The sequence below is a fragment of the Cupressus sempervirens genome, chromosome 2, assembly GCF_028749045.1.
Source record: "Cupressus sempervirens isolate cs-2001-9-10 chromosome 2, ASM2874904v1, whole genome shotgun sequence".
In the NCBI taxonomy this organism is placed as follows: domain Eukaryota; kingdom Viridiplantae; phylum Streptophyta; class Pinopsida; order Cupressales; family Cupressaceae; genus Cupressus; species Cupressus sempervirens.
The window spans coordinates 618,193,102-618,206,284 of NC_143119.1; the positions used below are offsets into that span (position 1 = coordinate 618,193,102).

At 37.0% G+C, this 13,183-nt stretch overlaps 1 protein-coding gene across 1 annotated transcript in view; it reads right to left on the reverse strand.

Moving 5' to 3' along the window:
• Positions 1-541: 541 nt before the first annotated feature.
• LOC149574897 (P-loop containing nucleoside triphosphate hydrolases superfamily protein) overlaps positions 542-13,183 on the reverse strand; it is a 107,355-nt gene continuing 94,713 nt past the window's right edge. Inside the window, exon 4 of the mRNA XM_089814747.1 lies at positions 542-1,319. Within this exon, the coding sequence (XP_089670873.1) occupies positions 826-1,319 (494 nt within the window). The 3' untranslated portion in view covers positions 542-825. The remainder of the gene's footprint in view (positions 1,320-13,183) is intronic.

A 13,183-nucleotide genomic window follows, 5' to 3' on the forward strand; every position in this document is an offset into this window, starting at 1 on the left:
CCTTTTGTCATGTGACTTTACTTTTTATATATGAAATTTTTTTAGAAGTGTTAAGGTTGAATGACATTAATTAAATGCACAATGAATGCAATTGGGACAAGTCTTATCCATAATTCTTAGAATTTTGCTTTCCAAAATTTAATTTCTTGCTAATTTTCAGAGGAGCCAATAAAATCTTTACATAAATGACATTTTTCTACTTTAATAATAAATATGGAAAGATTTCGAACTTTGTTTGATTGGTCAGATTAATTGCACTTTTAGGACCTAATGAATCCAATGGTTTTCCTCACCATGGCAGGAACTAATAATCTTAAAAAATCTCATCAACACCTACTGAATTATTTAGGAAGCCCCCTCCATGTGACCGCACCCTAAACCAATCAAACCGGTGGCTTTAAAGATAAGGGCAGCTAGAAAATAGATAGAAGAAATGGCATATCAAGCTGGACCAGCTTCACATACATGAGAGAACTCTACAAATAATATGAACAAATATTCTTAAGATGAAACCATATCTAGATCACAAACAGTCAAGTCATTCCTATAAACTGATCTTTTATTTATCCGTTAGACATCCTTGGAAAGGTGACCTGAAAGTGATTGTAATCACCCATGCAATGTAGATTAAGAAAGATAGAGAACTGAAAATTCTGGTCTGATTACAATGTTTTGTAGTTGATTACATGTCAATAAATTAATAGTTTACACGTACAAACCCAAATGAGACAACTTATATAAAAAATGCAGAAGATCTCATTTGTATCATGCTAAGGAGTAGAAAATAAAAATACATTGTTTTTAAGATCATTCATACTGTCTCAATCAAGATAACAATTGGAACTCTGATAATTTCCTTAGGATATTCTTTGTAATAAGTTCAGGGCTCAATGTTGCATCCAACAAAAATATATTTTCTGCATCATCGATTTGTAATAAGTCTATCTGAGATTGCAGAAGGTTTGGAGACATAAAGTGTGCTCCTGCTTTTTCCCTGATATCTAGCCGCGATGCAATTAATTGTGCCGAGGCTTGAAGGCACATAAATACAACTTTTCTTGAGAACGAGGGTTTCACAGACTGTTCTACTCCACTGCTTGAGAATGAGAGAGGATTTGCTTGTTTATTTGAATCATAAGAGTCCAATGCATACTCAGGATCTGCCAGAAGAAGGATTTCTCTGTACTTGGGCTGAAGAGCAGAACATGCAACAACAACAATCTTACCTTTGATAATGTGATCTATCATAGCATCACGGACTGCCTCTAGCCATGGTATACGGTCTTCATCTGTTAATGGGGTTCCATTGTGCATCTTTTCTTCAAGACAGTATATGCCAAACAAGCAAGCACAATTTAATAGTTTCCTGTCAATATATGTTTCTTATAAAGCAAGGCTAATAATATTGAGCATAATGTTTAAATTCTTGAATGCTGCATTGGTAAGATTTAAGAAGCTTAAATAAAGTCATTTCAAGACAATGGTTAAATAAAATACTAATTAAAACTTCAAATGAAACTTAAATTTGAAATCCCCCCCATAAATTTTACACCACTAGAGAAAATCCTTGATGAGTTTCAACAATCTTACTAAGTTTAATTTTGTTTTCACAACTATTAAAGCCTTGCAGACATTGATCTGACAAACCGTGAGATGGACATGTAATGGCTATAATAAGACTAGAAACTATAGATTGAACGTGCATGTTATTGCTTAAATGACTGGTTTGTTTGATCATTTTAATTGTCAATATTGTCATTTCGTACCAAGTTTAACATTGAAGTCATTGCCTTGAGTCGTCTTCAATGCAAGAGTCTTTCAGAACTTGTAATGTTTGTTGTATCTTATCCTCTTTTGTTCTTTACCAACCCTTGCAATATTGTGGAATAACATTCTCAGTGGAGGAGGGGCACCTTTTTTTGTCAAGACTGATATTAAGAGTGCACTTATATGCAAGGAGGCTAATATCAAATAATCATACAGTAATTTTAATGGAGCGGGGAAGAAGTTTTTGTTCAGACTGAGATTAAGTACACTTCGATACAAGCCAATCAAAACCACAAGCATGTACTTCATAATGATAAAATTCAACAGTTGAAAGTTGTTGTGTGAGGTGCATGCATCAAGTGAAGGTCAAACTATATAAAACGAATTGAAAATTGATATGCTGCTCATATAGGTGCACCCTGCAATTGGAAATTCAAAATGATCAAGGCATAGATAGTAGTGTGTGCTTGAGCTCTGGCATGCCCCCTAAAGCTGATTAATTTGTTTTCAAAACTAGATTCAACGGTTAAGTTTCAGGGGCATAGTTGCAGTGGGAATGTGTACCTATATAAATAGAAATAATATTTTGTTTTCAACAATGCACACCATGAAGATAAATTTGTTTGCAAAGATGAATGCCACTATTCAAAAGAATGCCTACATAAATACAATATTTCATGTCATTTTTTGTTTGACTTCATTACAAAGGTGCACATCAAAGATTATAGTTGTGCCTATACAAGGGATAGATATGATGAAATACACACCTAGACAAATTTGTTGTCATTTATTGCTTTAAACTTTTTGTTTCTTCTTTACATAGATGTTGCATAATACAAATGGTTGAGTTTATAGGAGTTCACAAAGTCAAAGAATTGAAGATAAAGAAAGTGGGGTTCATCAAATATTATTTTTGATCAGTAAATACCTTAGTTACCGGATTCGTGCCCTAGAGGCCGGATCCGGATTCGGGTCCGATCCGGATCCGGATTCGTGCCTGGATTCGTGCAGATCCGGGCAGGATCCTTGTTTTATACAGTGGATTCGTCCGGATTCGTGGGCCATGAATCCTGACGAATCCACCGTGTAAAACAAGGATCCTACCCGGATCTGCATGAATCCAGACACGAATCCTCAAGGATCCAGCATGAATCCTCAAGGATCAACAGGTTCAAGTGAGTCTAAATTATTTAATATGACTTTTTTAAATATATTTTTTGGCTTTCTAGTGCTAAAATGACCTTTTTATGCATTATATATACTAATAAATGAGAGAAATATATATATATATATATATATATATATATATATATATATATATATATATATCTGTTACTAGTTGGGGCTTGGGCAAGATCAGTAATATATATATTCACGAATCCTCCACGAATCCTAATCGGGAAAAAAAAAAATCACGAATCCACGGATCCGATTCACGTGCCCGAATCGGATTCGTATCCCGAATCGGTAACTAAGGTAAATACCACTTTTGACTAGAGTTTGAACCGGTGGGGCCACAATAAGGGGACCCCATCCTTGTAGAAACAATATAGAGGCATGAGCACCTCTTTGATATGACATGCATATAGTTGATAAGTCCCTAAGTCCTTATACCTCCCTAATCCTCTCCTTATGTCTCTTGACCACCTTATCTCTCCATAGACCGCCATACACCATTCAATTTACTCCCCCTACTATCATTCCTTATATCTCACTCCCTCATCTCTCTACAGTAGCTGCGGTCCCAAACATCTCCCCTTATCAATCCATTTGTAATGGCCTTGTTTCCTTCTATAGACTGTGTCACAACAACTCAACGACAATCGACACCAATTGGCACTGTCCAGACAAGGTGGGGCAATTTTTCGCTCCAATGCATCATCCACAACTTGGGAAGTGCAACACTATCAGCAGCAGCTCCAAGCCAATAACCCTGTCAAGCATGATCTTTGTAGGCTTGGGCAGGATTTGAACCATTTCAGCATGACTTGCAATGACAAAGTTGTTGCACTATGGGGTTAACCCCAGGGTTCATACATTGTTATACGAAGGAAAACTGCCCAATATTTAAAATTTTATATAATTTAGTTTGTTGCCACATGCATCACATTCTCAAGGACAAACTCCTCAACTACACCTCTACAAATGTGAATTAAATATTTGATATCCACGTGCTGCCCTAAACAATCAACAACCTTAAGGAAATAAGGGTATTCTACACATGTCACCAAAATATTGATGAGTGGATGATATGTAATGTCTATCACTCATCTATGACAATGTTGTATCCACTTGTGAATCAACATATTGGCCGTGATGCGCGGAATGGGTTCCCCGAGGGTGCAATACTAGGCACTCAGTGTGGCAACTTAGGATTACGATTGGGTTCTCGGAGGAGTCTTAATTCGTCTAGCCAAGATCACCTATGAACTATTCGATGGGAAGCCACTTGATCTGAGGGTCATTTTGCCAATTATGAGGATAAAACATATTATCCACCCTACAAGATAGACGTCGCATACAAGTGATAATGAATCCAATTACATTTGACATTCCTTTTAATATAGCTTTTTATTTTGATGTTACAACTAATGTTTCATAAATATAAACACTAAAAATAACTAGAGAATAGAAAAGTGCTAAAAGCACAACTTCAACCTACAAAAATATACACTTGAACTAAAACTAATACTCACAAATGTAACGATAATACTCTCCTAGAGATATGGTGTTGGTCGTAGATGTATACTACTGACTCTATTGGAAGGTCTCAAATTAAAAGTTTCTTGCAATTATAGTGATGCTACACCATTACTTGCTTCATTATGCTCACTAATGAACCCATCATTCCACACATCTATCGGCCCTTCAAGACCAACATGGTTTATGTGATGGTCAACGATATTATCTATCACATCTTTGAACACCTTTGCATAATCTCTCACTCCTGACATCTATGTGAATTTGCCCCATTTGGATGCACATCATTTGCCTATAAAGCATCTCCAGAGACAACACTTGATGACCATTGTTCAAATGATCTTGCAAAATGCCAAATGCAAAAGGAATGGGCCAACTAGTTAAGAAGAGGATTGAATGAGGCAATGATCAATGCACAAAGAATATTTTTGATGAGATACAATATCAGATCAAGAGGCTATTTTAGATCTGAATATTTTGAACAAGGGTACTTTCCACTCCTAGATGAAGATATGCAAAATTTGACTAGCATTTCACTTGATAATGGAAACAACTATCTCCAAGGCTTGTTGGCTCTATGCAAGGTGAAGCTTAAGAAATAGTCCAAGGATGGGATTTGGTATGGCTGAAAGATCATTTATAATACTATCACTTCCATACTGAAGCCACCTATTTTGAATGAATATTGGAAGAAATACAAGACCAAAAGCAAAGCAAATAAGAAAGACGCATAAGCATTTCAATTGCATAGTTGAATTGAGGGCCTCAAACTATCACTTTTTTTATATAAGCTTTCACAGGGACCATCATGTAATAGGATTCACTTTTATATAGCTTCTCACAACTCTTATACAATGTGGCACCCTCACAATGTCACTTTCTAAATTTCTAACCAAAAGACATCCCTTTAATCAATCAGCCCATGTGGATCTTCCCATGTGCACTATCTAAAGTTTCTTCCTTCTTTTTGAATCTGCCAACAAATTATCTTGTCTCACAGAAAAATAACCATCTAGTTCCCATGTCCCTTTATAAGAACATAACTAGTTGACCCCCACCATATATTTTACATTTACTCCACATAACTTGGAACTCTTAAGCACCAACACCAAGTGCAATTTACACCATAATTTAAAAACTCGAACTCGACAATAATTTGGCCAACCTAAAACATTTGAAAACTTGTAATCACCAAGAATTCAATAAATACCTTGGCAATAAATTGTAGTTTTTATTGAACATTAGAAAATATATAGTTTCTTAAAATATTCTTTAAAGCATACACATACACCAAATCTGTAGAACATATACTGATTTAAGATCTCCATCATATATTAATCAAAGTTTTGAGTTAAATTAATATCAATTATTGCTTGAAAAATTAACATAGAATCATATACCAAAAAAAACAAGTGCAACATCTGAATAGAATTGAGTTCAATACATATCAAAGTCAAACTCCACATATAGCTTCTGAATACATATTAAGTTCAAGTTTCAGTATCAATAAAACTAGAAGTAGAAATCATAAATTGCGCTTGCAACTAAAGTTCACAAGAGATTGCTACCACTGGGTGGGTGGTGCTGAAATAGTAGCAACATCCTCAACATGTGTCTAAATAGGTGCCTCAACAGAAGCCTCTAATGGATGACCAAGCTCATGTTCCTCATCATCATGTATTGCCACTTCTACATCCCTGTCATCTTTCTCCATCTTGAACTTAGCTAGCTGATCTTCAGTCAACAAAGGATTCACAAACACATCAACATCATCATCATCAGGAACAACATCCCAATTTAATGAATATGGATCAATCTCATCCAAATCAAGTGCTTAATGTGAAGCTTGCTCTTGTACCTTATTTTCGTGCAACTAAAGGTTGTATCGCACATAAACAAAGTCATTCAAGCACTTTTGAGTCAACATATTGTGCTTCTTTGTGTGTATGGCCTTAAAAACAGTTCAATTTTGCTCACAACTAGAAGTACTGCAGGGTTGTGATAATATTCAGATGGCAAGCTTTTAAATATGAGGTGTTGTGGCACCATGATATTCCCACCACAAGCAAGGATAGAAGAATGTTATGTATAATTTGGTAAAGATTCCAATAAACTTGATGAGAGAAATAAATGGTATAATAAAACTGAACACATGTTCTTTTTTACCCAACTGCAGGGTGCCTTGTAATGTTCCCTTCCTAGGTGACCGGTAGATGAGAAGACGTTGATCTAGTTATCCAAGTTCAAGTATGTCAACAATATAGACATGGGACTCAGTTAGAGGTTTATGGAGCTTTGCAGGGGTTCTGTGAGTTGTTTCAAGCATTTAGAGGGCAGTTTCTACATTTTAAGAGCAATCCTATTTTCTAGGGAATGACCGAAAGTTGGTTTTGGGGTGTCTACAGACCATTCTAGATGTTTTGATACCACCTCCTCAATTTTAGGGAGGGATCCTATTTTTTAGGGAGGATTGCCAGTTGGTTGACCACCCGTAGGACCATCGAACAGGGAAAGATCCCTTTTGAGCAGTTTTGATTGGTTAAAGATGGTTTCCTACTTTTTAAGGCAAATGCTTATTCTTTAGGTGGAACCAGCAATTAGCTTATAGGACTCGAGCAGCATCAATGATCACAGTACTTTAATCAGAATTCAGTTCATAGGTTGGAATAAATAATTACAATGCCATGATGCCTAAGAGACATGAGCTAAGTTGTTTTTTAACACAACTTAATTTTAATAAGGGAGACTACGAGGGTTGAGGGAGACATAAGGAAATAATAAAAAATTGACTTAAAAGATGTAAGGCAACCTTAAAAATGAATTAAGTGTTTGAGGTCAATAAAGCAAATATTGGAGGCCATTTTGATCATCATGAAATAATTTTTACATCAGCTTTTTTGGAGAACAGAGCTCGAACACGATTCACAAGAGAAGTTCAAGTCTTAGGAAAAAAAAATCTCCATTGGAAATCCAAGATTGGACAAAAACCCAATCCTGCTACAGCACATTCTCATTATAGCATTCAATAGCAGGTTGAATACAAGATGTTTGGAGGCTATTTTCAGTGATTAGACGCAGCTAAAGACATATTTTAGGGTGTACAACAAATCTACGCACATTTTGGAAAATTATCATTCATGTATCAACATTGTTAAGGGCAGACCACACACAGATCTAACCAAGTCCAGAATTTGTGTTGAACTGGGAAAGGGTTTTCATGTGACGTCAGCAGACTAGAGGTTACCATCGGTCAAATTCAGCATATAATCCTTGTTTAACCCCTTCTGTGTTCCTAGTAGCAGAACCTTGCTTGGCATTGGGGTTTGGTGGTTATTAGAGGTACTGATCAGATTGTCTACAGTCTGAAATTCCTTGATCAAAATTCCAGACCATAGCTTTTGTGAAAGAAATGTCTATAACAACAGCTCCTTACTTGGTGTGAGGACCTTTGGAGAACTCTAGAGTACAAATCAAATTTTATATAGCTTGAGCCCTCTATATCAAACCTCATAATTGAGCTGTATGCTGAAGGCTTGGTCTGTAATTGATATGCTATCAATAAATAGTGTTACAACTTAATTCTCCAAGTGGCCTAATTTTGTATTTGTAAAAACTTATCATTTATTGTAAGTCTATTTTTGAAGGTCTATTTCTAGCATTGGGTGAGCACTGACAGAGGACCAAGCAAATGGTATCTTGTTCTAAATCTGGAAGAATGAACAGCTAAGGAAGAAGATCCGAATTTGGTTAAATTTGCGAAAATCCATGATCCTTTTCAAGAAATGTCCAAAAGAGGAAGGAGCATGAAGAACATTGAAATTTCACTAAGTGAAGAGAAAATTCTTCTCCACCGCAAATCAGTGCCCAAGGAAGGAAACTCACCATTGTCAAGGAATTCTTCCAAAATGGAAAAATCCTTCTCCATGCTGTAACTGCCCCCAAGAGGGGGAATTTATGGACATCAAGGAGTTTCTTCAAACTGGAAAAATCCTTCTCCATGCTTCATTTTAGCAGGCTCTTGTACCTTGGTGAAGTCAATACATCATCGTGAGCTGAGAGTGTGTTTTGAGGATCTCTATTAAGTCACTTGCTATTTATAGTAAGTCAATTTTGGGCCGGTAACTATTTTTAGCAATGCAGTTGAGGATACCAATGATTAACATTTTTAATTTTTTTGTGATGGACCGGGTAAATTAATGGAGCTTTATATTAGAAGCTGTTTATTAAGATTATTTTTTAAAATGAAGCTTGAGCTTGGGAGTTATTTATTTAAAATTATTAAATGAGAGCTTCTAATTGAAAAGTGTATTGATGAAGGCTCTTCAATGAAAAGAGTGAGGAAGAAGCCAAGTTGCATTTTGTATTAGAAAATGAGACTCTGTGGAGAAAAAAGAATTCATTCTTGCCTATTGATTTTTATTACATTGTGAATTTGCTGAAGGGTGTCTACAAGGGTTTGTGAGGACTGATTCCTCTCTGTTTGCACTTTGAATCACTAAAAGATTGCGGTGAATTGTGCTTTGAATATCTGGTAATTAATTCTAATTATTCTGGTTTCAATTTTGGTGTTGTTATATACCAAAATTGTTCACTATTTGCTGCAAGTCGACCACGGTTTCTTGGTGTCTCATTTGCCTTCAAAGTTTGCTGCATACTGTGGTTGTCGGAGGTTGATTGGCTGTTATATTTAAGTGTCAATAGGCCTGCACATATATTAATCCTGGGCAGCTAAAATTTGGTGAAAGTTTTAGGCGATCTGCTGCTACATATTGGCATTTACGCTTGCAAATGCATAAACATCATAAGCGGCCTGTTTCCTAGCGCAGGCTGTGAACATTAGGAAGCAGTGTTTGCATTTATAACAGTTGCGTCTAGACCTGTTTGGAGGTGACATTGCTATCTGTCAGGCAGCGTTAGTATCTAGACAGCTGCTCATTGAATAGGCGTGAATTTCACCGAGTTGGCGTTGATAATTAATTGGATCTGCTGTCACATACTTGGACACCATCCATAATTAGGTTCCATGTTAATTTGGTGTGTCCAGGAGAATTATTTGTAATAAATTGCAAGTGTTATAGTTGCAAGTCTCTCGTTCTATACTGGCATTGTGTTGTCATTGTGAACGGTTGCAAGATTGCACTATAGCTATTTGTAAAAATGTCTAGTGGCTGTAGGTGTTCATTGGGATGCATGGCAAGTGTTTGTCTTAATGTCAATTAGCTGTAATAGTTAATTTCAGTCATGTATATGTTTGTCAAAGGTTTGAAACAGCTAGTATATCATTTCTATAACAACCTTGAATTGTCAGAAGCATTCAATAACTTAATTTGCAGCCTACAAACTTAAAGAGCACAATATGAAAACATAGTACAATAAGATAAAGCTTACATACGAAGTGTTTGACGAAATGTCAAACATCTGAATGGTAAAGAAAATAGATGTTTGTCGAAGTTAGAACCAAAAAGGATTCTTGCAGTGGTCTCAAAGCGGTCTCTTGCCATCCTATGCACTAGGGAAAAAATTATTATCTTGATTCTTCTGTTGATATTTGAGTGACCAACAATCTTGCACTTATTTCAGTTATGGACAATTATAGGAAATCTAATAAATATGGAAGCCAAATGAAAAACAGGGGTAATCTCAAGAAGGAAACAAATGCCCTAATGGAAAGTATGGAAAAGCTTAGTCAAAATCAGAAAAGGATGGAAGCAATACTTTTAGATCTGGCAACAGTTGACAAGACAATTAGGTATATGGTTTCCATTTTTAACAGTTCTTCACTGAGAACGTAGGAAGATAAACTAGATTTTTTCACAGGTGAGACATCTAGAAGTCTTCACCATGAGTTTTCACTAGTTGGTGATCATGGTGAAGGTGATCTTGTGCTTAGAAGTCTCTAGTCCTATCTGCAGTTATGATGTTGGAGATTCTACATAGGGACATGTGGATGTGAATGTTTAATTAGAGAACAACAACATTGAGTTCTAGCAGTTTGAGGATTCCATAGTGCTTCGGAAATTGTTGAGGACATGCTAACTACCTTTGATGACAGTCTTACTTGAGTTGGTAGTAGTGGGGATATTGGTAATATAGGATCTTATATTTAGGATAGTAGTCTCGTATGTGAGTATGTTGATGGTGTTGCGAATAGTGCGAGCGCAGAAGATGCAGTTGTTACCATTGTTAGTTTAGAATCTCTTGATGAGAGTGTTGTTTTTGAAGATTGCATAGAGGATATGAGCACTTACAATTCTGATTTTTATGGTAGTTGTCATAGTGTTGAGTTAGTGCAGTAGACAATAGTCTTCTTAGGTGGGATAGATGAGCACATGGACCTACCTAGTTACGACGCTTATGATTTGAGTGTTAAGGAGGATTTGGGTGGTGTAGATTAATGCCATAGTGTTATTGGTCCACATGATGTATGCAACATTAGGCGATACCAAAGAGGTCTTGGTTGGACGTTGTTGATACTATTGATGTGGGGACCTCTAATGTTTCACGTGATGAAGATTCATGCTGTAGCAAGTTTGGTATTTCATATCAAATGCTTGGTGATGACTTAGAGGGGCTATTAGATGATGATAGGTCCCAAGATTGTGTTTTACATGGACTTACTGATGATGGGGAAGCACAGACATGCCAGGAGTCCGATACAACAATGGCTTCCACTTCTTCACAGGATGTATTGGTAGAGGTAACTAGTAGTAGTACCTTGCTTGTTGATGTGTACGAGGATGACAGCACGCATGATGTTGGTGATCATGTGGTGAGTAGTGTAGATACAATTTCCTATCACAGTGTTGAGTTTGGGTCAAAGGACATGTACAAGAGTTAGCAGTTATAGGTTCCTTATCATTTGATTGGGTAGATGAAGATTAGCAATATCATGATTGCCACAACTTTAGAGCACTGTGAAATTGCTCGACAAATGTTGTCTATCTATGGTTGGAGCACTCCTGTGACAGATGAGCACCATGATGTTGGTCTTTCCCTTGAGGAGTTTCATACTCTCCTGGAGGCTATTAGGATTATGAGACATAATTATTTGCAGTTGTTAGCAAATTGGGATTTGCCGCTCAAGAGAGACCAAGTATGGTATGATCTCTTGAGGGGAAAGGAGGATGTTGGCAAGCTCACCCATGAGCTTGAGGTGACTGTGGACTCTTTGCAGTGTACCCAGTTGGCCCTCTTGCAGTCATAGTCACAGTTGGATGAGGTTACCATGGGGTTGGAGAGTATACAATCTACACTAGCCCCAGATCAAGTTCAGCTACATATAGTGGCGGTTGGTGGTGAGTTTACTTCCACGGATAGGGGGGATGGATGTTATGAGGAAGGAGTCACATCCATCCGTGAGATCAATGCAATAGCTACATATGAGATGAGTGCATTAGTGGAGGATGGCAGAGAGCTTCATGATGTATTAGGTTCTCTAGAGGTTAGTCCATTGACAGGTGATCTAGGGCAGATTTTTGATAGGCATTGTGATGCAGTAGTGGATTATTCAGAGGGTTGTGTAGTAGTTCCTGACACTACTATTGCTTCTTCATAGGACTTGGGCATGGCATCATCTGATTTGGAGATGAGCTCTCATGAGGATTTGTTTCCTTTTGCCAAAAGCAAATCTATTACTTCATTTCATATAACTGATAGTGATAGACAATTGGTAGAGCCACAATTACAGAGGGATTAATTGTGGATTGCAAGGGAGCAAATTGATGTTTCTTCATATAATTTCAACTGCACAGAATCATTCATGGAGTATCTTCTTGAGAGTCCCGAATTGGAGTAGGGGCCATATAGAGCTTTTGAGGGTAATCTCATCCGAGGTTCTCCTCCTATTCAATGTTTGATGGGAAAGATTGTAGAGACATTGGCTATACTGCTTCCCCACAGGATTTCATGGTTGGGTTCGTTGAAAGGCTTACCTAGGATCCTGCTTGATCAATTGTTTGGAGTCAGAGTTGGAGTCATCTCTTGATTCTCACTTTGATACTAATGAGCCTTTTACATGGATTGGAGAATTTTACCACAATTACACAGTATGGAGTGCTCATCATTTCCCTTTTGACCAGTAAGTAGAGGATTTGGTTTCACATAGGTATGGGTTGGCACCAAGTTCATACCATCCATTTATGGGATGGGTTCGCACTATCTATAGTTGATGGGGTTAATAGTTGCAAGTTAATAGGAGGCTACTTGTAGAGTTAGCATGTCCATGACAATGTTGGTTAATAGTTTGTTCTCCCACTTTTCTCAACAAAACTCTTAACTCTTTCTTGCCCAAAGGTGTGAAGAACAGTCTGCTACCGATGAATGGGAAGTTAGTTCTTCTTCTCCCTTCACTTCCCTCTGAATTTTGAAGGTACAACTCCCTTTTGGGTAGATATGCAATAAATTTTGTTCTGAATCCTATTCTAATGATGGGTATACTCTTAACCAGAGAGCAAAAGAGGTTATTACCAAGTTTCTCGTAACCACAAAAGACCTAGGCTAGGTTTGGATTTACAGTTCAACTACTCCCACGATCATGAAAGAAAATGAACCCTCTCAATATTTCATCCACAACTCCACTCCTACATGCATCTACTTGACTAACAGAATAATTGTGCAGGCTCACTCCTAAATGCAATTACGTAATAGAGAGATTAGAGATATAACCGAAACTGCAGTAGCTCTCAGACCACAAAAGCCATTAAACCCAACATCATAT